General features: G+C 41.2%; 1 protein-coding gene across 4 annotated transcripts in view; it reads left to right on the forward strand.

Annotated features, from left to right (window-relative positions):
• Positions 1 to 27884, forward strand: part of plxna1b (plexin A1b) — a 169585-nt gene that overhangs the window by 98646 nt on the left and 43055 nt on the right. For all 4 annotated transcript variants that reach the window (XM_029501143.1, XM_029501145.1, XM_029501144.1 and 1 more), the window contains exons 9-10: positions 4267 to 4381; positions 18844 to 19044. In XM_029501143.1, the coding sequence (XP_029357003.1) occupies positions 4267 to 4381; positions 18844 to 19044 (316 nt within the window). The remainder of the gene's footprint in view (positions 1 to 4266; positions 4382 to 18843; positions 19045 to 27884) is intronic.

A 27884-nucleotide genomic window follows, 5' to 3' on the forward strand; every position in this document is an offset into this window, starting at 1 on the left:
TAATTTAGCTCCCATAAGGGCCTTGTGGTGTTTGCTCTCTCTTTTTTTTTTTTTTTTATACTTTCTAGGGCATGTCTTGCGCCAGATAAAAATCCTACAAGTACAAATTGCTTCATGTTGAAATAGCAAACATCCTTTTAAATAGAACGCATACCATTGTATCCTAATAGATGCAAAAAATTATGATGCAACGACAAATGTCCTAATATAAAAAAGGAGGTCACAAACTGAGAGAAGAAAATGCATAGGATGTGACGCAGACAGGACTGTTGCCCATTTAAAGATGTATTACCCCAATGAACACTGATCAAATCGGCTCCCTGGGCTGATCTAATACAGCCTCCGAGTGATGTAATGGACACGTTTAATGAAGTTACAGATATGGCACTTTGCATCTTCGGCAGCGACTGATGGCGAAGAGAGATGCTGAGATAAGAATCCCATTTGTGAGCTCTACGACCCGCATGCTGGCTGTGCCCTCCAGGCATCAGTGTGTGGCTTCTGATGAGATCAGACTGGTAATGGCGTAATGACTTCAGGCCTCCGCGACCAACTGCAAGGTCCTGTTTTCAGAATGCTTGGTCATTCTTTACAAAGCTAAGATATCCTCTAATGGGCTTACACTTGAAATACTGCAGGCTTTTACATGGTGTAGAAACCAAGGACGTTCTTACACACAAAACACAGAACATATTTCTGAGCAGGCACAGTATTCATTGGTTGTGGATGAATTCCTGTGCTTCTGTTTTTGTTGTATCTCGTCATACATAACTATTTCCTTGCAGTATAAATATGTTTACTTCATGTAAGCAGCATTGCCTCTAACTTTTGGAGGTGAGGATTATCCAGAAATTAAAATAGCTTCATCATGTTGGTAGATAGTGATTCACACAGCCACACCCAACCCCCATCCCGAAGAAAAACCCACACTCCTCCTGCTTATTTACTTCACTGATTATGTCGTGGCCCTTGCCTTTTCAAAAATGCCATAAATTTGCATAGTGGTATTAATCTAATTAGAATTCCCACAGTTTCGGTTTAAGGGCTGCATAGATTGATATAGACAACACCCGCAGCCATTATTGCTCCTTAATTAAATATTTCCATACGCCTTTTCACATTCCACGGCCCCTATTTATTAAAATATAAAGGAGAGTCTGACAACGAATTGGGGTTTGAAGTCTGCATGAGGTCGTATGAAGCACCTTTTCTTGCTATGGTTAATGTGGCTTGGGTAGTGACTTGGTCATTTGTTGTGTGATTGAGGGTGCTCTCAGGGTAATATGAAGAAAAAAGAGCCTATTCAAAAAAAATTTTGTGAAACTGAGCTGATGTAAAATTCTGTGGATCCAAGGAAAAATTAGGGAATTGGTCTAGTTGAACAGATGTAGAGGAAGTACACAATGAATTTAAAACCCCACATTTACTGCCAGTTATAGCACTGTGATAGGCATCTTCTGATTGCAGTGTTTTTCTGTTAACTAAAGTCTTATAAATACATTAATAAAACTACCTACATGAATCCTAGCCCCCAGGTGTTTTATCAACCCTCTTCAAAATTTAAATAGATCCAATAATAATAGGATTGACTACTCTAGAGGATCATTAAATTATTCACCTCCACTCCTTTGAAATGAATAGTAGCCAATAAATAACTCATTTTGCCAAGTGCAGGACACTAGGAGAGTGGATTGTATTTAGCACTCCAAAATGACCAAGGAGATGAGAGAGGAACAAATCACAGCCTATTGTGTTAGATGTTAAAAAAAAAAAAAAAAAAGAAAGAAAGAAAAAAAAAAGCCAGAGTTTCAAAGGTAACGTAGCTCAATTAGCATTTGAATATGAACAGATTAAATTTGCATTATGAGCGTGGCCATATGGGGAGCGTCTCCGCAGCCAACACGCAAATCCTCAAGAGTGGCTGTGGGTGATGCCGAGTGAGAGGAAGGAGAATAAGGAGATACTGGGGAGTCAAAAAAATGGAGCCCACCTTGAGACAAGAGAAGAAGAGTTGTTGGACATCACAAAATGGCCCTGGATGGGCCTTCCCTGTACGGGGTTTATACCAAGGCTAAAAGAGAGCTTTTTCTCTCATGACAGGGGCCCTGGATTCTTCAGGGAATCAAAGAGACAGCAGTAGGGGGTTGTCAGACAAGGCCTGCTGGCCTGGGTGGCACTATAATGGCACCTTATTTTCATTTCAAACTGCGTTACCATGAAAGTCACAGAAAGTTGTCAGTAGTTACCTGCTGATATTTTACGCTTCATCTTGAAGTTACTGGTTTACTAACAAGGTTGATTTAACATGAATAAAAGATAAAAGTTAGCTCAAATGTTATTTTTGCCCTAAGTAACATATGTGTTGACGGGTTGTGAACTACAAACAATTCAAGGTACTGTTCACTGCTAGGTTACCTGTTGTGTTAAAATGGTGTGATGGTTTGACATTCGAAATAGTGATGTAGCTGAGCTAACAAAAAGCAAAATAAGTCCAGCTAACTTGCCTTGTGCCCTTTGTTTCACATCAGTAATGACATCTGCTCTTTGGTTCTGGTTTGACCAGCCATTTTTGTGTTTTTTACCAAATCACCTGGGAGAAAACACTGAGCAAAAGGCCCAGTTCTACTCTTTGAGTCTCAGCACAGTATGCCAAGCCTTTCAAGCCTCGCATAATTGCTTTGCCTCCATTTGTTTGCAACATTGACAAATCTACTATTTGCTCTTGTGTGGCATTTAGAGGTCTGTCATTTCCTTAGCCACACATCCCTCATTCTAAATGGACAGCTTCTCTCAGCACAATGTTAAATTGGTCAATTAAAGCAGTAGTGGGATTGAATTAAGCCCCAGCCTCTGATCTCGCTCAAAAGGAGGGGTCTGGGCTGGAAACAATCCCTTAAAGTGCGCACCTACCAAACGAGCAGCCCTAATTGATCCAAATGAATCCACGTCAGGGTTTGATGGATTCGTAAATGTACTCCATGTCTGAGCTCAAGCGTTAAAGCCCTCATTTTTCATGCTGATGAGGGGAAGGGTAGATGGTATTATACACAGGGTTAAAACACATTTGAGAGCTTGTTGGGAGTGTACTCATAGCAGCTTAGACAGATGCGCCAATTCATACCTGACAGATGTGGTGTAATACAGCCCTCATGGTGAGTGAGGAAATTTCTCTATCTGCTCTTCTGCTGTTCAGGATCAAGACTTGATTACCTTGACTGCATTAAAAGTAGTATTTTTTATTATATTTCCAGAAAACCGTATGCTCACACAGGCAATAATAGTTAAATGAGTCACAGAGAAGAAATAGTGAAACTGAATTAAATGTTCTAGACAAAAGGCTTTGGTAAGCTTAGTAGTAAAATGAAACATTTTTATTTGTAAACTCATTATGGCTACATGAACGCATAAGTGAGATACCAAGTACTGTAGCATCTCTCGGGGGCTGAGAGAGCACCAATAACATAAGGGTGTGCTCATAACTGTGTGCTTGAACCACAGGTTCCAGCAAGTACAGGTGCACGCACACATGCGCACGCATGCACGCATACATACACACACACACACACACACACACACAGAGTTCCCAACCTACAATCCAATGTTTCCTCCACCTCCCACGAGGCTCCCATACAGAGCACTGCAGGCTACTCCCCCTTCTCCCCACTTTCTCCTTTCTCTCTCTCCCACGATACCTGGCGTCTCCACCTCTCTCAGGGAAATCCACCTGCTTTTGATCTCTCTCCCACTCTATCTTTCCATCACCTCTTTCTCCCATCTTTCCCTTTCAGTCTATCTATCTGCACCTTGCCTCAACTAAAGAAGGTGAATTAAAATGGGGGAGCGCTCTTAGCCCCATGGATGAAAGAGAGCTTTAGACAAAGAACAAGGGGAGAGCTTTTTAAAATGAGACAGCGAATGAAAGGGATGGATGGAGCAGAGGAGGCGGAGATGGAAGGACAGAAAGAAAGAGGCTCATGGCTGAATGGATGGAGAGAATGATACAGCAGAGGAGAAATGTATGTAGAGTCAGCTGAGTGTCAGGGAGCTCATTGGACATCACTGCTCTATTCCTTATTCAGTGCATTTACTAGAAGGGCATGTATCACAAAATCTGGACCACTGCAATCAGTTTTATTAATGCAAAGTATGAGAGTTGACCATCACATGTAGATTTTTAAATGGGAGAATGCATAGATGCAGATGAGATAAAGCATTTGGTCACAAAAGACCTCATTCCCTGTCTCCTCTTGTTTCCCTCTGTTACAGCTGTCTTTCTTGTGTAAATGGCTCTTTCCCATGCCACTGGTGCAAGTATCGCCACATGTGTACCCAGAATGCCAATGACTGCTCTTTCCAGGAGGGCCGTGTCAACATCTCTGAGGTAAGAATTTGGTTGTCGATACCCTTACACCATATTTTTAACATTTCATTGCTTAATGCTATTTTATATGAATTCCCCTTGACGGGATTGTGGGTTGCATCCAAACTGCAGTTTAACAGGTTAGACTTTTTTTAATAGTCATTCCCAATGTAATGTTTTATTATCCACACAATTAAGCAAATCCACAGCAGCTTTTTTTCCACCTACAATGGACTTGGCATGCACAGTGAAAGCTTCTTGTTCAAACTCAGATTTTATAAGCATGGGCACAAAGACAATCAGCAGCACACACCTTTACATTTGTAACTCCTGGGCCTTTTGCCTCCTCACATCACCCTGCTTTGGGTGTCTGCTGTGGCTCTTGGCACAGTGACAACAGCTTGTGTACTGTGTAGCAATAATTCTGCCATGACCCATAAGGCCATGAGCAGGCTAGGATGAATACTGCCTTGTTCTTACATGGCCAAATGCTGCATTAGCATAAAAACTAATATCACTTGAAATGAGTGGCTGCTACAGCAGCCAATATTGGAGGCATAACAAGTGTTGGTCAATTCCCGATGTGTACTAAGATATTTGTGATGGACAGATGACAATGTTTTTGCAATAGGTGTCTCTTTTCTTTCTCTCTCCCACACACGTATGCACAGGAAAATGCAATCAAATGCATATCTTCTCAATGGACTTATGGATGTAAATCCACTGCACTCCCAAGTGACTTACAGTCATGCCTGAGCTTTATCTGATTGATACCTCACACACATAAATGCGCAAAAGCACACAAATACACACAATTTCACTTTATCTCCTCGTGTTTGTGGTCTGACTCTCCCTGTTATCTGAATGCAGATTAAAACAACCCCCTTGTTGGTCGGCCTGAATCACTGGCCTTTATTAATTGGTCAACCTTTATCCAATTACTTTCCTCTTTATCTCTTCTCTAAACTGGAGCTGTGCAGAATTCCAAACACTACCATGATAAACCACAGCCTCTGTGCTTGTCCAAAACAACACACAGGCCCAGCCTTCACGCCTCACAGAGCTAACGTTAACGGATTAGTGCGCCTATCTGCAAGACATTGGGAGAGCGCTGGCTGGCACACTCTGAGCAGAGAGAGGCCAGAGGGGCAATGGATGGATAAACAGGAAAGGCCTCCAGTGATAAAAAGAAAAATAGAGGAAATCAGAATGCAGAGTGCAAGTAAACAAGCAGCAAGCTGAGCAGTAATATTGATGAACAGTAGGAGCTGAAGACTCTTGGGGAAGAGAAATGATGTAACATATTTTGGTGTAGGGGCCACATCTATTCACCTTCTGAGTAATTACTGTTTGTAAGACATGTCAATGATAGAGAGTATTAATGCACTACCTGTTTTAATGCTCTGTGTAGAAATATATATTTGGTACAGTATGTATCATCGAGGTAAAGCAGGATGCGTAAGAACAAAGAAGAGACAACATGACAAGGGAAAAAAGACAAATGGCTGGTGAGAGAGATGACAAGATTGAGCGAAAGAGTGAGAAAGGCAGCAGGAAGAAAGAGGGGAAAGATGACCAGCCGATAGGGGCATGTGAACAGAGAGCCCTCTCCTGTCACTTCATCTGCCCAAGAAACCACCAACCTCATACTCCACTCGAGAATCCATCATCTGCACTTTCTCTCTCTCTCTCTCTCACACACACACACACACACGCAGCAGAGATGCACAACTTGTATACTTTCATGCACAAAAGTGTAAACATGTTGACAGAGGCGTGCATGTGCACCCACATAAAGAGCAATTCATCATCCTTCTCTGAGCTGCCATACACATTAGTTTCGCTCTCTGTGCTGCAACTAGTACAGCGTTTCCTGTAGGCAAGACTTTTCCCTTTCCTCTCCAGGACCCATTTTTCTCTCTTGCTCAACACTTTGATTCTCATTCACCCCATCTATTTCTCATTCATCTTTTTCTTGACCTTGCTTTATCGGTGCACAGCTGTTGGCCAAACTTTACAAGTTAAAGTTTGGCCTCTTTATCTGCAAGTGTAGCGAGAAAGTGTTGCAAAGCCAACAGGGACCTCCATGTGTTCACAGATGCTTGCAGCCTTAATTTAGACCAGAGGTGGTTTCTTTTTGCCATGATGTAGTTTGACCCTGAATACAAACAGCAGTGTTTAACATAAGAGAAACTGGTTGTCCTGATAGCAGGGATTTCACTTTGCTGGTCTTTCTCTCCCATTTCTTTACAAACATGAGAAACATGTTAAAAGCTCAAAAATTAACAGAACAGCTCAATAAAAATTACAGTTACCATGTCATCAATCTTAATGTCATGATAGTATGATGAAACATGAAACATTTCTTCTTCTCTATACTTCAATTATTTATCTAAAAAAAAAAATCCTCTTCAAGTGTTTCGCTGTCTTCTGACACCATCTGAGTCTTGCGTTGCCCTGGCAACTCAAAGGGCCAGTATGTTGCCAATGAGGATGCTTTGTCTCTTCCTTTTTTTATGTTCTCCTTCTCACACAAGCGGCACTATCACATCCATCTGCAATTTGTTGGAACAAAATTACATTGTATGGAATTTAATTTCTGTGAATGCCGGGCAAAAAAAAAAAAAAATCAAAAGAAAATATTCCACAAAGAATTTATGAAACAAGGCAGCTAGAGTATTAGTTGTTGTTTGTTTTTGTGAACAGACTGTGCCAAGAGAGGCGAAATGGATAGACAGGGTAAGCAGAGAGGAAATAAATATAATGAGTGACATTTCCAAATCAAATATGCATGAATCAACAATGCCTCCAAAGGCACAACAAACAAATTCTTGAATTAAGAAGCGACCGGGCAGAAAATTGCAGAAGAGGAATAAGAGTTACTTTATTATAAACACAAAAACAGAGAGAAGGTTAGATTGAAAGAATGGAAGGTTTACATCCCTTTACTCCAATGTTAAAAATCTTTATCCCTTCTTTCTTTATATATCTTTAAAGGAATGTATATCAGGCCTTCTTCCTCTTTCTTTTCTTTTCTACCACTTCTCCTTTCTTCTTTTCTGAGCCAAAGCTTTGATGAGGACCAGGCAAGGTTTGGGGTGGTTGGGCTCAGCTATGTTAAGACATGCTTATGTGTTTGTTTTGCTGCAAAGCATGGCTCAGTCTCACTTGAGCAATCAAGGCGGCGGTTAACTTGATTGAGATTTGTGGGTACAGTGCTGCCTTCTGAGTGCTTTGGCTGTGTCTCCCCTTCCATCTCTCTCTTGTTTAAGCCTTATTTTTCCAGCAGTTAATAAAAAACATTATTATTTTACATGACTGAATAAACACGGATAGAACTTGAAACTAATGGCAGAGGCATACAACCTCCACCACTAGTGATCATTTTAGTTTGTACACTAGTGTTCCCTGCCATCCTGTTTTTGTTCATCTGATTACTGTCACTGTAGTTTCTCCATTTCTGTCCTTTTCACATTTATATGTGGTGGGTCCTCCACCTCAATATGACAAAGAATGTTTGACTCCAGTGATGAATTTTTGGCTTTTTTAATAAACTCAACACCTTCCACTCCTCCTCTCCTCCCTCGGTCCCCTTTATGCATGGCTACACAGCGGCTAAAATTATGTCACCCTCCTCCTACTTCCCTTCTCTTTTCCACCTGTTTCCTCCTCCTTGTGTGTTTGTGGGCGATGTGTATACAATATGTTTATTTGCAGTAAGTTATATAAGGGCACCTATGTCTGAACAGTAAATGTGTTCCCAAGACTTAGTAGTTAACATTTTGTATTTCTAACATACATCGAACATCCATCTCACAAAAACAGGATAATTTACTTTTCAACTTAGTTGTATGAGGAAATATGACTTAGCTTTGAGTTGTTGCTAAGCAACCAGTTATTATGTCAGGAAGGACCAGCCAAGAAATAGTCTGATTATGACAGCAATGTCAATCTCCTCATCAAGCTCTCTCCAAGAAAGCATAAAAGTGTTTTTCCAAAAATGTGAGTTATTCTTTTACAGCATTTTAATACATGCATTACAGCTACAGAGTACAGATAAAGGTGTGTGCATGAAAATATCACTGCAGTTGTTACAATACTAGACACACACACACATTTTCAAGCTCTCCTGCATGTAGCCAATTACTCAAATGAAATCTTGACAATGTGTATGACACATTGTCCCTAGATGCTACATTAACTGGAGGCTCCATATAGACAAAGTATAACTAGTATAAACATATTCTTTCAATCACTGTCTTTCTACTAAGCACATGCACTCATAGCATACAGCCTACCTGTACATTCTTAACCAGGCACAGAAACAGAAATACATACTTTTTCTTTCTCTCTCTCTCTCTCTCTCACACACGCTAATTCACTCATTCATTCACTCACTCACACAGTCATATACTCAAACACACACACACGCACGCGCACTCCCACTATGGCTGACAGGGTTATTTGTGATGGAGGTGTGAAGGCCCTGGACCGTGACATTCTGGCACACTGTGTTTACCCTGGCTGGTACTCAGACACTGAGCAGGTCACACACACACACACACACACACACCTCACAGAAACACATATGTGCACACTCTCCTGAGAAGGGCATCCCACAGATTGGAGGCCAAGTCCCCTTGGGGGGCCTCGCTGTGTGCATGGATATATATGTGTGTTTGTCTATGCTGGTTTAGCTTGTGTGTAAGACTGTCACTGGTTCTTATCGGGACAAAGCACAACCAGCAGCACAGGGCTGCAGGGGGCATGTGGGTGAGGGCGGAGTGGGCGAGTAGTTGAATAATATCCACCCCTTCTTTTTTTTTTTTTCTGTTTCACGCTCCCCCTCTGATGTCTTTTATCTGTTCGTAATATCTGTCTCCCCCCTTCATCATCAATTTATCCTTTATTTTTTCCTCCTTTTTCCACCCACTCGGTGCCTTCAACTAAATCATATTCCGGCTCTGTCACTTGCTGTTTTTCTGCCCACTTTCACGATCCACAGATTCAGTCTCCCCTTCATCTTTCTACCCATGCCACATTTATAACCAGAAACGACCCTCCCTTGCTGAGCCATCGCTTTTATGTTTCTCCATCTCACCTCCACCTGCATGTATGTAGCCACATGTGAACTTTGGCTTAAACATTAAATTCAGTCTTGTCCAGGCTGTATTTAATAAAATACAATCAATGTGGAGAAGAGAAAATGGGTCAAGGTGGAGGGATGTAATTCCCCCATGCAGATCTGCAAAAGAATGCAGTGCATGTGTTCCACCGGAGACAAAGCAAAATGGACAGAGGCGCTGTAATTGAGACCAGATGTAAACAGAAAGAGGGAAAGAAAAAAAATTAAGACAGAAACGAAGACAAGGGCAGAAAGGCAAGTAGAGAAATTCTGGCAGTAACAAGCGGTGGATTACATTCAGACTGATGCAATTTATTTTCCAAACGCACTCCATGGTTGAACTTAACACAGAGAGAGAGCAAGAGGGAGAGAAAGACAGAGAGGTAGAGGGAGAGGGAACATGGAGAGGAAGTGGAGGCGACGGGGTGAAGTAACAACATGTCTTCTTTGCCAGATGGATCTTAGTTGGAGCGTGACCGGCCAGCATTTAACCCTTGGTTTGGTTGTGGTGCACCTCATTCAGCTTTTCAAACAGCGTCTGACAGCCCTCCCGCCCTACAACCCTCCCTTCTTTTTCCTGAACTTTCACAGGAAACTTCTCAGACGCTTGTCCAAGAGTCACTAATCGCATTTCAACCTCGGGGGAAATCAGTGTGGGATTGTATCAGGTGTTTTGGCAGACTCTTGTACATCCCTCTAATTTGTTAATGGAGAACAATGTGGTGAATTGAGGAGGTGTAAGCATTTTTCAGTAATGGGAATGTAATTCAGCCCCTCAGTCACACTGTAGGACTACGTTCAAATCTTTGTATGTCCCACACAATCACCTCATATGTTTCAAACAGAGTAGAGGGAAGGCAAGTTTTAGGTCACAGATGTGTTCAATGGGGAAACACACCTGGTCTGTCACATTTACATTCTGAAGTTTCTTCCTACTTCTCTATGTGGCTATTTCTAGCCTCACGTGTCACAGCTTTTCTTTTCCTCTGTCCTCCAGATCTTTCTTTTTTCAGAGGCTCTCCGCAAATTTCCCAAATTCACTCTTGAAACTTCCTCTCATCATACATCAGTGCCTCACCAACAGAAGGCAGGGAGGCTGGGTCGCCCTGGCTAGGAGACACATTGGAGAGAAAAGTCTGGTGTATGCTAAGAAGTATGCTTAGTAAACAAATACACAAGGACGGCAGGAGTTACAGTCAACAAAGAGGGTGGGGTTTAGCAAATGCCGCTTGCTTTAAGCGTTGTATTTATGTAGATTTGAAGGACACTTTCTTGGTCTTAATTGGCTGAAAAGTGTTAAGCTTCATGTGACATTGAAAAATGTATAGCAGCAGTTGAGATCCTGCCTGGCAAGCACCAGTGTTGGGTATAAGATGGCTGCTAGGTTATTCTCTCCTTGGCGTAATCTTCTGCCACCCAGCAGGGCCCACTGATGCAGCGAGTATCACCTCAGCTATGCCAACGTGCTGGCTGCAGCACTGAATACACAATCAGCGAAAGCTTAATAAAGAGCAAATGTGTAGGCACCAGCACACACACAGGAATATCACGACATGATAGATGCACTGTGGTTTGTAGGCCAGGCATGAATGTGTTTCAGTGTTTGCGCTTTTGCAAATGTGTGTCTATGTGTCAGTCACAGTTCCCGGTGGTTTAATTATTCAGGCTGTATTAAATCTTCATTTCCGCGGTCCTCACTGTCAGCCTGCCTAATGGTGAATACAGATGAATATTGCATTTTCACCATCAACCTTCAGTCTGTGTATATGTGTGTGTTTTTTTTTTTTTGTTTGTTTTTTTGTTTTTGTTTTTAGGTTTGTTTGTTTGTTTGTTTTTTTTTGGGGGGGGGGGTAAGTGCTGAGTCATTGAGGGGAAAAATGATGGCAGTTGGAGGCAGATGAATAGCATGCAAAGTGAGCTTAAGGAAAAACAAACTCAAAGGTGCAGGGAACGTAGAGAAGGCAAGCGTGACAAAGAAGCATCAGCCACCTGCTGGGTTGAGGAAAGAGAGGGAGAGTTTTAAAAAAAATCCTTTAGCGTGGCGTGTTGTCCAGTCTCACAAGGCCAGCTAAATGTCTCTTTCACATTTGGCTTTCCACCATACTGTTTTACTCAAGCGACCAGCACTGATTTTTATTCCCACCTCCATTACTGACACCATTGCAGTGCTACCGAAAGCCAAGATGGTCAGCAATCTGCCAAAGACACATGGAGACAGACTTTAGTGCCAGTGGAGTGCTGGGTATCACTGTGTTTTAATGCAGTTTAAATTTCATTTACCTTAAGACCATAAAATTGCTTTATTTTTCTCACCATGTAAGAGCTGAATATTATTTTCAAAATGCAAAGTACCTCAGTTATCCAAAAAGGAGCAATTTATTAATTTCATTGTCTGAAGAATATTTGCCTCCTAGCGGCTGTTAGATGGTGGTGATAGTTCTCACTCATCATTTCTGTACATGGTGTAGTGATGATCATAAGCAAAAGACAAATACAATCAGAAAATACAGTGAATCCTATAGTTTCTATAATGTGTCACTTCTATGGATTCACCCAAAAAGAAATCCCTGCCTATTTTATAAATTGATATTTTGGCATTCAACCTGTATTTTGGGTACTTTTCAGCTTCCGTTGGAAATTTATGGATCATAGCCCCGGAGCAGCACATCTTGTAAGAATGGATAGGTTATTTAGTCCAAATGCATTTCCAGTTGTTCTGGTGTGAACGTTGCTTAATGCTCCCTGCACAGTTTGATGGATTGTAGCAGAGATCATAGTTTGCAGAGTTGAGAAAGTCAAACTTTTCTGTTGTTTCTTTTCTTAGTTGCAGCTCAGCCCATTTATCTGTTTTCTGTTCTTTTTCTCAAGGGGTACTACAGCTATATGGGAAGTAGTCTCACTGTTTGTAGATTTTTAAATTGCAAACTATCAGTAAACATTGCCATGCTGGATTCAAAACAACTGATCTCGCTGATCTATCTAACACTGGGTCAAAGATAAAGTAGTATTTTGTGTTAAGATGAATAAAGACAAAACACAAAACATGGAGTATATTCGTTTCGGTCCATGTATCCAAATGTCTTTGGTAAAAGAAGTGTGCAGCATCACTATATCTTAGAGGTGAAATATTGTACTGTACGTAGAGAAGAAGAGATGAACCATAGCGAGTGTATCTACCGCTGAAATCAAGGTTTGTCTTTGAAAGGCTGAAAAGCACAAAGTTTGATTGCTACTGACATATCTGGGTTAGAATGATAACGTGGTGCCAGGCTTCCCCTCCTCCCCTTTACAATATGAAAATCCATAAGAAGGAAAAAAAAAAAAAAACCTTCCTCGAAAATATCCATACGTTCCTGCTATTTATTGTTTTAAAACGTCCTGTGCTGTCTATGTTGAAGGGATACATTTTGTAGGTTTGGCAGTTTGCTTGTAAGTCAAGGATAATGGTTCAGGAGATGAAATCGATGGCATGTGTGCCTGAGTGGTAAATCAAAGCACAGAGATCGAGTCTATATGTATGTAGAAGAGGAACATATATGGAGGTCGCCATTAAGATCATCGTCTGTGAGACTTTGATAAACTGCACGAAACAACATTCAAGTCACACGTTCTGCTGCATCTCACTTTAATTCGAACTCTCCCTTATGTGCTCCAGCATTCCTCTGCACTCACTCACTTTTCCCATCTTCTCTTCATCTCTATTTTCCTCTCTCTCTCCCCCTTCCTGCATCACCACTCTGCTAGGAAACGAAGGGCGTGGGCGGACAATCACACAGTCCCTTTCAACGTTCAAAGTCCCTTTTCTTCTTCTGCTTCCCTCTCGCCGCACTGTTCGACACATTGCCACCTTATTAAGTTCTACTCTCTTCTTCACCGTCTCCCCCCCCTCCCTCCCCCACAGTCTCTGGTCACAGAACATCCCTTTGGTTTCTGCCTGCTAATAAGCCAGCATCAACATGCGCGCGCACACACACAATTTTTCAATCACACACATACATGCTGCCAAGTATGTCTTCACCTCTACTGATATTGTGAATCTATAAAGTGTGCAAGATAACTGGCAGGTTTCAACCTATATTTAACATAGATACACACCCACAAACACCCACTCTAATCTCTTCATTAGTCTCACTTTTCTCATCGTGGATGGTACAAGTCCCAAAGATATGCACTCCCATACACACCCCACACACCCAAACCAACATCTGCTGTTACACAGTTGAAATAGGCTTAGGCAGCCCTACATTTCACAATATGACATGCCATGAGTATCACATGTCTGACTTACAAATGATTTTCCCTTACAATTATGGTTTAAGATGCCAATAAAAACATTCCACTTGGGTTTTATTATTATATTTTTTTTTCAACAAATAAAGTACAATCAAGATAATAGACACATGTATGTAGTATAGACATGTATGTTGTTGAAGTATAAAACTGTTAACCATAATTACCATGAATTTGAAAATGTATATAGAATTTAACACAAATGTTTATTTTGCATCAGCACACATCTTACTCCTGATGAATGATCATACATTTTGTTATTGAAAGATTGTTGTTCTACACTTTGAACTTGTGCCAACAAATTATTAGTATTCTGCCTTGGATGGAAGGATCCACTCAGTGTCATGTATAATAATGTGATATTAATTCATACTAAATGTGGCCCATTGGTTCGAGGCTGGAGGTGGCTCTGTGGTTTCCTTTTTGAAACCTCTGTCGTAAAGCCTGTGGGTGCATGTAGACCAGCAATGGGGGAGCATTCACCACTTTTCATATACCCCTCTGTCAGGTCCCTGTGACATAGAAAGAGACTGCCCCTCTTATTACTACCAGTGTGCCCCACTCGTTCCTCTGTGGCGATCCATGCCATCTCATTTCTCCCCAAGGCTCTTCGTATCACTTTACTTCATTATTTAGCATGTTATTTTTTCTCCTCCCTGATCTATAGTCCCCACATCACAGAGGCAGCTAATTAATTATGGATGGACTTGAGGGGTGTGGGGCAGTTGAGAGAAATGTAGGGGCCTTTAAAAGAAAAAAAAAAAAAAGACCAGACACCCGCCTCATTACATATGCACAGTGTTTTTGGAGTTTTATTAATTTATATCTTGTCAGCCTATGCCAAAGCCTTCAGAAGTCTTTTGGCTTTTTAATACATTTATTTATTTATATAGCATCCTGCTTTCCTTTTCATTTTCACCCCCCAATCCTCCATTCTCCCTTCACTCCACCTCATCTTTGTCTTGATTTTAATCTCTCACCTTCTGAATACCGGCATGAACACATGCACATTTGCTTGCCGACAGTCTCATTATCTGCTCTTGGCGGATGTTAAAAGGTGTTTTGCTCACCTACGAGTAGAGATTATCTCACCCACCTGCCAAACACTTGTTTAATTTTTTTTTCCCTCCTTTGATGAGGAGGTGTGAGGTGCTGTGGTAAACATCAGAGTGCATGGAATATGAAGGTACGAATATTCTAGCATAGGCTTGACCTAGAACGACAGCTGCTCTGCTTTGAGAAAGCTCATAGCGACATTCAATCAAAACTGGCATCAGGGTATTGGAAATAAGGCATGGGGAAAAAATTAGGTCAAGCATTGTGATAACCTATTTTAATTTTTGTAAATTGTAAATTTTGTCTTATTTTTGTTACTTGAAAATTTAGTGGTTTTTTTTATTCTAATGAATTTATCTATAAAATATAAACTACTTTCTCATATTCTATGTCTCAGACCTTTTCAGTGTAGTAATGTACACAAAATATCTTTGTAATCTATATAATCATGTATTTAAATTGTTATCGAATAGGAACTGTGGCACTAGCCTTAGGCAACAAAGCGAACAACAGCTTTTGAGAGAACACAAATAAGGGGAGGTAAGGCAGGCCCTCTGGCTACTTGGCTTGAAAAGCAGTTGGGGAGTTGGATATCTGCCATCATAAACACACATTTAGTATTTAGATGCATGTATATACTCATATACACACACATGTACCTGCGAACACAGGTACAAATATACATTCCTCAAGCCCAATCTAATCAGGGTGCTGCACAGCTGATGGTGGTTGTTAGTTTACCAAAGTTGTCATAAACTGAAAAACATTAATTTGACAAAGCAGTTCTCTGATACTCTATCACATCTGTTAGAGTTAAAAAATGGTTATGAAGATGTCAGAATGCAAACATGGTGATCAAAATCAAAATTGAGCAGATGTTTTTGTGCCGTATCCTGGTGTGGCGAAACCATCTGTGGCAGGCATTCCTTCATGCATACTTTCCACTTCACACACAGATGTAACCTTATTATATGTGGCCATTCATGATTATACTACAACAAGATAAAGAGGAGCTTTGTGAGCTGCAGTTTTGTGTAAAAAGGGTTCCTGCTGTGGTCCATTTGTGTTTGAATCAGACACTTCAATGAACCTGCTCCCCTAATACCTGCAAATATCACTGAGGCTTTTAAAGCACATGAACTCTGCTACAGATCTAGTATGAACACAAATGCACAAGAACAATCATTTTTTCTAAACTACACACACACTTTTCTCTTCTCCCCTGTTGGTCCCTTTGAAATGAACCGGATGCAGTGTCACATCTGGCCAAGAAAACCACAGCATCCGTCTCCGCAGATTAAATGAAAGCTGAGAAGTCAGGAAAAAGGGGTGGAAAAAGCAGAAAAAAAGATCTCTTCCAGCTTCAAACAAATCCCCCTGGTGAAATATTGTTTCAGTGTACTCTGCACTTTGTAGCCCTAATGCCAGCTTTGAACTGTTTTGGCACCTGTCACAAATACTGATGAAATAGTTTTTCACTGCTGAGCACTTTTCCCTTTGCTGCCTTACCTTTCCCTCCATATACTTGTTCTTTACCGCCATCACTTTCCTAAAACCTCTTGCTGTTCTGTCTGAGACTCATGTATTTGAGTTGCCAGGGTCTGTGAGCTGTGTGATTTCAGAATTCCTGCAACATCAGCTACATCCTCTCCAGCACTGGGTCTTGGAATCTTGAAATTTTGTGATACAAAGCTTTACTGAGGTTTGTACTAATAGTAATGTAATACCATAAGGAAGGATGACTGCCAGAGAAAATGACAAGCTGACAGCCAAGTCAATAGGTGGATGAATAAAACATTGGTTAGCAATGCAAACTATGCTTGCTTGTGGCACACTTGTCTTCTGCGAGGTAGCTTGAGCAGCAGGATGCTGAAACCTTTTTTTCTTTTTACTCTTGTGACACTTCAGACAAGGCAAACCCACAGCTTTTGACACATGCATCGTTTTTATGGCGACAGGAATTCAAAAGCCACAAGTGCAAATCAATCTTTACTTTCTTTTCTCTCTCTCTCTCTCTCTATCTCTGCCCCATCAATTTTAAAACCTTGTCTGAGGCTGTAGGCAATTAATTAAGTAGGATGTTGTCAGGGGCTTTGGTACGTTGTGTGGATGAGGCTGGATGGATGGAAGGGTGATCCAGAGGATGGATAAGGAGACAGAAAAGGTGTAGGTGTATCCAGGCCTTCCATTCTGCTGCCTGACATTTCTAGTCGAAAATGTGTTCTCCTTACACTTTTAATTCTTCTTTCTGTCTCATGTCTTTTCTTTTGAACTTTTCCACCTCTCCTCACACTAACAGCAATCCATCTTACACATTTCACTTTGCTGTATTCCCAATTAAACCTGCGTCCTCTTCTCTTCCTTCACTTTCTCTTTAACCATCCTTCATTTTACCCTTTTTCCTCTCCCTTTTGCTCCACTTTTCTCTTACTCACTTCTCAGCCACTCATTTTTCTTCCCATCCATTTCCTCACACACCTTCCTCCCAGGTGATTATATTCCAGGTCTTCTGAATCCTGCTCCTTCCTCCTCTGGTATTCCCCGCTCTCATTATGTGTTGTGCATGCGTTTCTGTGTGATCAGACACACATGGCCGGGGCTAAGCAGGCTAATGAACAAACTCCGGCATTGTGTTCCAGCCCCAGGGACACACTGTAGCTTCTAATGTACAACAGCTCAGCGTAGAGGAGGGGAAAGAAAAATTCACTGAATGTGAGCCAGCTATCTGCTTAAAGGAAAAGCTACATGGAGAAGTGATGTAGAGGGTCGGGGTGTCCTGTGTGCAGTGAATATTTTACAAGAATCTGGTGGATGTTTTCCTAGTCTAACCACTTTTAACTTTTCAACACGGTTGTTTCTGAGCTTGTTACTTTCACTGAGTGGGACCTCACTGTCATCAGGATTTTCTAAATTCCTTTTATTTCGAGTTGAGTGGACAAGACAGAGAATGGTGGTGTTGACTTTTATGAGTTAGTGACTGCTGTAAGGTATGGCAGATGGCAAAGTAAATGATTGATAGTTTTAAGGGTACGTTTCCCTCACTGAAAAGGGCCTGTTTGTTTCTCTTTTGACCCATACAGTATGGTATACGGTGTGTTAGTTCCCCCCAAGATTGAAATGATGTTGTATGAGATGTGTCATCGGCCTACCCTCCCTCGTTCCCACACGTTTTCTCATTGTAGACAAGATCTGTATCATTGCCAAGTCATGGCATGAACATTGTAATGACTTCATTCCTTCAAGCACATGCACACATGCATAACAAGGAGGCGTTGAATACTCACTGGACTGTCCTGTCTTATTCTACTTCAGCTACATGAGCACATGCATGTGTTAATCCAACTTCATATTAAGAAACCTATTTGTGTCACACATCTCTGCGTGAACGCGCACACACAGACGCTCCAGGGTTTTGTACTCCAATAGTGTGAGACAGTGGGTGGGCTTTCTACAGATGATTCAAACTCTCTCTGTCAGCTCTGGTCAGTATCAGTGACTGATGTTTGCGAACAGATACAGACAAACACAAAGTTCATTAGTGCATTACTCTATTCAACACATCAACATATTATGCTGAAGTGTATTTTTCTGCCATAAAAATGCAGCATTGTTGTTGATGCCAATAGTTTCATTATCTGCAGCAGATGATCTCTTGTGAACTTTGGATGCAAACTTCAAGTATTGTCGTAGAGCATTTATATCTGGTGCAAGTCTAAAGGGAGTGTTACACAAGCCTGTATCACATGTGAACAATGCACACAAAGTGTCTCTTCACAAATAAAAAATTTATCCCACGGCTTGCTAGTATTCCTTTTTGTGTTTTTCTTTCTCATTAGCAAAGAAGTTATTTATTTAATCACCCCTTCTTTTATCTTACTGTATTTTTACCTTGTTTGGTTACTCTTCTGACTCTATCAAGCAAAATCACTTTTTCCCACAACTGTCTCCTTTGGAAACATGTTGAGGGGGTCTCTTTTTCAGATGTTTTTATTTGTTTATTTCCCCTTTGCAGGACTGCCCTCAGATCCTTCCCTCAACCCAAATCTACATCCCTGTTGGCGTGACCAAGCCGATCACATTAGCAGCAAAGAACTTGCCCCAACCTCAGTCAGGACAGAGGAACTATGAGTGTGTCTTCCACATCCAGGGGGAAACTCACAGTGTCCCTGCCCTGCGTTTCAACAGCAGCTCCATCCAGTGCCAGAAGACAGCGGTGAGTATGAGATGAAAGAATTTCCTATGGTCTTTATAGGAGAAAAAGAGAAAACATCAATGGACTGCACAAAATAAACTTTGAATTTGAGTCCTGCTTTAAGTGCAGTAATTTAGCACTATTACTCTTGAAGCAATAAATGATGCTAGCTAACTAAATCATGACCCCAGTTCAGACATTGACTCAGGCAGGGTTTAAGTAATGGCCTCTGAGAACTAATGACCACTTTAGACACTAACACGCTCATTGTCTTGATCCTTATAGATCACCATGCACCATTTGGACACTGGCTTGGTCACAATCTAGATAAATGACTCAATCGTTCACATTGAGCTGATAGTTAACAGATAGATATTGACTTCAAGAGTTTACATTTGAATTAAGATGCAAACATATAATAATCTTTTCCCAGTCTATATTTGGCCCTGAATTATTGTGGATTTCATGGTTCATAAGAGACATCATTTAAACCATTGGTTGGGTGTGAAGCTGGAATGATCAGCTAAAGTTTTTTTCCATGGTTGTATGATTTTTGTAATGTATTTGTGGCTTGGCTGCTAGGGATGAAGGGTGCGTGCCAGATTAAAGTGTTCTCAAGGATGTTTTCTAATAAGAATCTGGTATGTAAGGGATTTATAGGTAGGGAGAGTTTGTGTTTGTGCATGTGGATTCGTGCCTATTCTGTGTTGAAATATGGTTTCAAGTGCGTGTGTGTGTGTCTGTGTGTGAGGCTTCAAACTAGCGTGACAGATAAGAGGTAGCTAACGTCGTGCTTCACTGAGGCTCAAAATGTGAAGAGGAAGTCTGTCTCTGAACCTGGTTGAGAGCGGATTGATTATGTTTACACCTTGACTCTATAGCTTTGCCTCTCCCTACTTCTCTCTGCCCATACAGCTCATGCTTCTCCCTCCGTCTGTCATATTTTCTTCTTCCCACCATCCCCTACTTTCCTCGCTGCCTCTTGGTCGTCTGTCATACACTAACTTTTGTTTTCTGCCTCTGTCCCTTTCCACTTCTATCTTGAGATATAATGCAATGCAACAACAGAGACAAGATGAGAGCTGGTGTTGTGAATTTTGATTTAGATGAGGGTGAAGCAGCTGTCACCACAATATGTTGCACATGGGAGAAAACATTTGACGGATTAAAATCAAGTGGAAACATCTAGAAGTTTTTGTCGTATGGCTAATGAGTTTCAGTACCTTGAAGACCTTCACCACAGGTCTATAGGCCACACTTTGCCATATCTATCAACTGGTGCAGTAATATAGATATTGGAATAGAAAAGGAAGCCCTCCTAGCCCAGTGTAGCTGGATAAGTTGCTCAACTGCCACTGCGACAGCCAGAGCAGTATTTGAGCCTGTCTGTATTGACAGCCATTCTTCAGGTCCTGGCACACGCCAGCCAGTTGTTTGTGAGCAGTGCTAATTAGCTAGCAAAAGGGTTGTCTCTCCACAGAGATGTCGGATATTGACTGTTTATTTTTGCTGCAAGGCCACTGCTAATCAGCGGCAAAGCCTACCCTGAGTCCAAAGCAGAATTTCTTCATTTGATATCCGCAAAGTAGACATGCTAACAGCAATTAGCCTTGGGCTGTCAGCACTTAGCCCTTGTTAGCAATTAGCCGTGCCAACTTGACTGCATGGTCAGATATCAATGCAGCACATGCGTCGAGTCTGCATGAGTAGTAGTGAGATTCATTGGATGAAAAAGGTGCCATCTGCATGAACTTACCATTAAGACATAATTCATCCAGGCCTGAGCTTGTGAGTATAATTATCTGTCATGAATTATTAGGATGGGTGTCTTATTATAGCTCTGGAACAGTATTTCAAAAGAATGAGGGTCTTAAATATTAGTTTATCCTTTTATAGACCTTCACGTCTCCACTTTTCATGTGCACCTCTCCATGTTTGTTCCAACTTTGACAGTGTTCAGCATCAATTCTATGAATCATGTATAGTTCTGCAGTAGAAATAGATTTCATCTGTTATGCTGCATATACACTGCTGCCTCCGTTTGTAGGCACGCAGCTATGGGGATAGGGGTTAATCAGTGTCTGTGTGTATGTGAGTGTGCACATTAGCATCTTTCAATATGCCTAAGGCTATGGATCCCAGGATAGCTGTCTATGCGTGTGTTTGTATGTTGGATGTAAAATCTCCATTATACTTCTGCAGAAAGACTTTCAGGGTGGGCTTGTTAATCAATGGAATAAACATGGGGTGCTAATTTAAAGTTTAGCCATGTGAATGAGATGCACATGAGTGTTTATCACAGCATCAAATTGGCACACATACCCACAATGATGAAAGGCAAGGAAAAGGGGAGAGGCGAGAAAGCTGGGGTACAAATTCCATTACAATAAAATGATGAAGCAGAAGATATGGCAAAAGAGGACAAGATACCTTGACGTGAAAAAGACAGAACAAAGGATAAACACTGAAGGAGAGGAAAGAGGGACTGTGAAATCGATTGGAATTGAGGTGCTAATATAAGACAGCAGTGAAAAACAGCAAAAAGTGGGGGAGGGGTTGAAGAGAGCAGACGAAGGAAATTGGTGCATAGTCGACAATTTCAGGTGAGATGAACAGAAAAGAGGAAAAGGAGAGTGATACTGAAGGGAACAGCTCAAAGTCTCTCCTGTGGCCAATACTCATTTTCCCCTCTTTCATACAATGTCATCACACTTTCCAAAAGAAGATAATTATTCACAGGATATTCAGGATATCCACAGTCAGATCATGTTTAAACTTCAGCTTCCCATGCTTAACTCCATTTACAGTGACCATGAAAACCCAATCCTCTATATAGTATCTCGTAACAGGAGGCTGTCAATAACAAACTGTATATGCGATATATGATAGTGTAACAGCAGCTCCACACTAACCTTGTTTGGTATTGACTATCTATATCTGCTTAAGGGAGAAAAAGATTGGTGCTATGGTATTTCTATATAAGGTTTCTGTACATGGCAACTGATCCCAGAGGAGAAAGAGCAAGTGTATCATACAACATGAGAAAGAATGCAGTGTCTGGGGGAATTTTCTTTTGTTAGCATAGACATCAAACAAGTAGGCCACCTCTGACTTTAAAGAGTTAGCGTTTTAGGGTGACACTTTTAAAACTTGCTCAAAGCACCAAATGTTGCTGTATTGTAAAAGGTTTATATTTGGAAAGGAATGGTTCATCACACACTTTTGAGTTTGGGTATGCTGCCAAATGTAATTTAACATATCTGGAACCTGTGAAAGTTGATGAAATGGCAGATTGTCCAAGGTCCCATCGCAAGTTAATTGGAGAAAAACACTGATCATTTTGTTATTAAATAAAATAAAGATAAAAAAGTACAGAGTTGTCTCCATATTTCTTAGTGCCAAATAAGCCCACATTACCACTGACACATACGGAGCCATCCGCCAGGCCTTATGGTAGCAGTTAACTCTGGTCAGGAACAACCAAAACAACAAGCTGCTGTCTGCATCGGTTCTTTCCTGTCTGCTGAGCCAGCCCAGGCAGTTCCTGGAGTGTGTGGGCCAATCAGAGGCAGAGGTGAGGGTGCAAGGGCCAATAGGATGCTGAGCTGTGGGCTGGGAAGTTGAGTTCAGAGCGCCAGAGGGGTCAGGGGAGCGAATAAACACATGTACACACAATGCTTGTATACACAAATGACTGCACTCTGCGGTAAGAAAGGCTGAGGGAGTGCAGCTAAGTGTCGTCCAAAGGCCAAGGTTGAAAGAACAGAGATGAACGATTCAAGATTTTCCTTTTCTCTGTTCCTTTATCTCCTACCAGTCTTAGCTTTTTGTCCATTTGTACTTCAGTGTCTCCATGTTTGCCCTCCTCTGTCCCTCTTTATCCTTCTTTCTTGTTTCTCCCTGGAGGGCAGGAATGAGAGGACAGATAATATCAGCTCGGGCCTTACACCATTACCTTCTGTCTGATAAATCCCTTGGCTACTCCATCACCCTCTTTCCCTCACTCCTTTACCAGCGAGGGGAAAAAAGCAGCAGACATAGGGGCAGAAGGAGAAAATCTAGTTTAGGATAGGGTGTGTGTCTGTGTTATTCTTCTGTGTGTGTACAGAGCAGCTGTTTGTTAAAGAAGAGATGGGAAGTATCAGGGGTCCTGATGGCATCCAATTAAGGCAGATAAAATGATGATGAATTGCAGTCGGGCAGCAGAGACACACACTGCAGCATGTGCATGAACCCTTACACACACACACACAGGCACGCATGCACGCACGCACGCACGCACACACAGGAAGACAGCAAAAGGAAAAAAAACAGGGAAAGCAGCTGTACAGACTTGGAGAAGATTATTTTGGGGGAAAATGGAAAAGGAGTGAATGAAAAAAGTTTGGAGGCAGAGGCATGTGAATAGAAAGAAGTGGAACTGTAAAATCTGGAGGAGGAGGAAGCAAAGGAGTTTTTGGTGAGAGGGGACAAACAATTTGCTCCATTCCAATGGGAAATGAGGGGAGGATGGCTGACAAAAAAGATGGATGGAGAGATAGATAGATGGATGGATAGATAGAGTAAATAGAGGTCTAGGGGAGAGGCCAAACATATCCACAGGGAGAGTGGTTAACACAAACCTCACTGGTCCAATGGTGTCACATCTTTCGTGTGTGTGTGTGTGTGTGTGTGTGTGTGTGTGTGTGTGAGTGAGGTAGAAATGAAACTTCATTTCCTTCTATCAGACTATTTTGGAGTTCATAGGATATGTTATAAATTTAACTAAATGTGAAAACTCGAAAGTCCCTATCATTTAAAAAAAAAAAGGTTACTTTTAATTGCATGTCAGCATTTATATACACGCACAAACACACACACAAGCTCCACAAGCACAAGGTGGCAGAGACAGGACTAATGAGGGCCTTGGCACTGGTCATTGGAGGGTAAGCGCAGTGGAGCATGGTACATCCTGGTCTGGCATAGCCTGGCACAGCTTAATGAGATATAAACACTAGACCTGCCACTGCAGTCAGCTACAGCACATACTGACACCATTTTAATTGGCTTTCAGACTTGTAAAGGCATGGGAAATTCACAGAAATTTACTGTAAATTGCTGCAGATTGCAGACCATCCGTTGTTCCTAAACTTTGTTCTCTTATCATGTGGTGGCATTCGCCAGATTTAAGATTTGGAGGCACTGTGGTGTTTTTAAGGATTTGTTCCATCTAGTTCCTGTGTCTCTCGCAATAGGCTCTTGAGAATCATCTATCTCCTTTGAACAAATACTTCTTTTGCTTGTTGATACCATTCTGTTATATACTTATGATGTCGATGTGTTTTCTGTTTACTGTCACTTTTCCTCCTATGCTTTCCTTCGCCCTCTCTTTTCCAAGCCATCTACCTGTCTGTATCTCTCTGTCCTTCTCTCCTTTCTCCAACGACTACTTCATCCTTGTCCATTCACCAACTCATTGCCTCTCCTCCTCTCTGACAGGTGATGAGCAAAGCTCCCACACCACTGTCCTGGATAAATAAGAATTAATTGCTGTGCAACTATCAGCTTATGCCAGCTTCTTCAGCCCATACTCCACCTCACTTTCATCATTTTCCTATACCTTTCTCTCTCCTTGTATCACAAATCAGCAACCTTTACTCTACATCTTGCTCTGCTTGCTATGCTCCACCTTCACTTGCTCTATGATGGTTTAGATGGGCAAACGAAACAGCAAAATTATAGTTATAGCAAGATTCTCTTACTAGGAGAGGACTGCAAACTGACTGTTGTCTCCGCAATCACCTGCAGGCTTTTCATCGGAGTGAACGTCAGATGATTGTGATGGTGATTAAACCTATTCCTGTTTCCAACTAACTTTACATATAATATTCAGTAAGAAGCTTAACCTTTGGTGTTGGTGAATGAGAAGCTTATATGGCTATATTCATCGCCCCAAACTAAATTTTGAATTGGGAAACATGAACATTACAGCAGTAACATTGGCTTCATTAATAGCAAATTAAAGAGATTAAAATGAGGTGTAAGGAGTTGGTGTGAATAGTGCACTTGGCTGATATCCCTTCTATTAACGGCTTGAACTTCAAAGGAACTATGTGAAATTAATCAGAGGTGTCTTCACTAGCGGTGATGGATAGAGCTTCCCGGAAATCTTCTGGCACTTCTGGCATGTGATCTGTCACACCTCTAGAATAAGCATTAACGTGGTTTGTGGCAAAACAGAAAAAAGACACCCAGACCCCAGGCAGACAAAGCGCCGAAGCATTTCCCCTGACAACCTTTTAATTTCACCTTTTGTTTGCATTTGTTTCATGCATCAGCGAGTACCCCTTCACAGATGGTGAAGTGCTGCACACGTTTTTAATGTGTTTGAAAGAATAGATGTACATAGGTGTAGGCGACTGACAGAAAACGTTTTACTAGAACAGGGCACTTACTGAGGGGAGAACAGGCACCAGAAGAATGTTGTAAATTGTCAGAGATGTGGAAAAGAGTGAGGATATTTAAGCATATTGACGTTTCTGGAAAAGACTAAAATCAGTCATTTGTCCGGGGAGAGGTCTAGTAAGCTTACACTAGCTTAATGCGTAGACTGGAAAATAAGAAACATCGACAATAGCAGCGTTATTTTTCCCTCAAGCAAGCACTTTTCTCACCCGTCCTGCCACTCTCCCTTTTTTTTCCATCAATGAAGAAAGTATCTTTGTGAGCTTTTATGCAGACTGTGTGTGTGCCTGTGCGTACAAGAGATAAGCTGCATAACAGCGTCCAGCCATGCTGCAATCCTGTTAGCATTTGCGATTAGTACTTGCTAACAGGCCCCTATTATGAGCATGGGCTAATTCCATGCCGCCTGACCTCACACATACAGTACATACACACATGCTAAGCTATAGGAAGGATTACCGTTTGATCCTTGATTAGGAATCCAAATCTGTCTGGAAGATGTTTGTATAAAAGGATACTGTACACACACGCACATATATATATTAATGGCATTATTCTCTGCACTGGCAAAGCACATTTCACTGGGACCGGTGTTCAGTCTATGTCCTGACTCTCAATGTGACTTCTATTAAAACTGTGTCACAGAGCCATTTTAAAACGTAAAATAAGGTTGACTGAAAGATGTGTTGTGTCAGGTCACAATTCCTCACCTTGAGAGAACGAAGCACAGAGCAGAGAGGAACCTATCCTATCCCAGGTTAGGATTTGCCCTGGGCTGGTTCTGTATTTTTAGCCATCCAGCTTGTGCACACCTTCAAAATGACTAATTATCAGGCTGTGACCCTCACAGAAGGTACCCGTTGTTGCTTCATGCCTCCCTCCCTTCTTCCCTCCTTCATCCATTTTCACCTTCCTTTGTACAGTTTGCGGTGACAGATGTTCAGTTGATGATGCCGTTGTATTTGCATCAGCGCTTTTACTCTGGAACAATGTGTAATACTACTCCTTTTATTTATCCATTGTATCTTTCAGTGTTTTCGCTCTTCTTTTTTTTTTACTACTATTTTCATTGTTTTTAATTTGATCCCTCTGGCCATTTCTTTAAATACCTTTCTAGGTCTCCCTTTTTGTCTCTACTTCTCTGCCTCTCTATTTTTCTGTTGATCTTATTTATTATGTACCACGCATTGTACCAGTAGACTGTTTATACATTATGTTACACTCTGTCTCCCCTTCTCAATTCCCTCAGTATGCACTTATGCTGATCATCAGAAAAGCAAGTATTTGTCTTTCCATTCACCTTCAGCCCATTTTCACATCCCCACAGGTCAAATGTTACAGACAAAGGGATTGTTACTATAACCTTGGCATTCGAAACTTTATCCGATTTTGGGATTAAGTCTCAGAATACAGAGCACAGTGAATTTGTACCCCCATTTACATTCTTGTCTCCTCTTCACACATGCAAATCCTGACCTTTTGAGAGTAACCTGCTTAATTTTAGCATTTTCATAGTGCAATCTGCTATGCAGTGAATAAACCATGTACTATGTGCATGTCTGTATTCCCTAAACTGTGCATTGTACAACAATGCTGGTCCAGTATGAAAGTTTAATAAGCCTTTGATGCAATGAGATGAGCTTTGGATCATAGCCTAACCTTTCCAATGCCTCCCCCACTCTCTACTGCCTATTAAACACACCTACACGCACAGACACGTGTATCCTTAATAAAATATTCGTTTAAGGAACGTACCTCTCCCTACACAGACCCTCCTTTGAGAATGGATGTGCAAACGCTTACCTTTTACATAGATTTTTAAAAAAGAAAAAATGGGCCAGTAACACCACACCACAGTTGTGTGTGTGTGTGTGTGCGCACTTGAGTGCTTGGTGTGAGCAAGCAGGATGCAAGAAAAGTGAAAAAGAAAAAGTGTTCAGGGCTCCACCCCCATTTATAATATATTTTACTATCAGTAGGATCAGCTCCTCTCATGTAATGTGGCGGGTGATTCGGCTGTGTTTTGATTGATTCGTCCACAGAAATAGAAGTGGAGGGGCTTTACCCCAGGCTCTTTACTTTAGGCTTTTTCAGTCCAGAACAGCTGTAACAGCAGCAAGCAAAAATACACTTAGTGAAGCTGCAATAATAAAAGAATAAAGATTAAATACATGATTTTACAATAAGTCCTGCTTTTTATTGTTTGATGAAATAATGGCTTAAATGTAATAGTTCAGTAAGAAATTAAGATGCTATAGGCAATAAAAAAAAAAAAAAAAAAAACACACACAGGTTGTTCATTTAGTTTTTAAACTGAATAATCAGTCATTTAGTTGGTTAACTACCTGAAAGCTATGTTGACATTCATTTATCATTATTGGAAGAAAATGTGCAGAGAATTCACTTATTTCAACTGT

The sequence above is a fragment of the Echeneis naucrates genome, chromosome 5, assembly GCF_900963305.1.
Source record: "Echeneis naucrates chromosome 5, fEcheNa1.1, whole genome shotgun sequence".
Lineage (NCBI taxonomy): Eukaryota > Metazoa > Chordata > Actinopteri > Carangiformes > Echeneidae > Echeneis > Echeneis naucrates.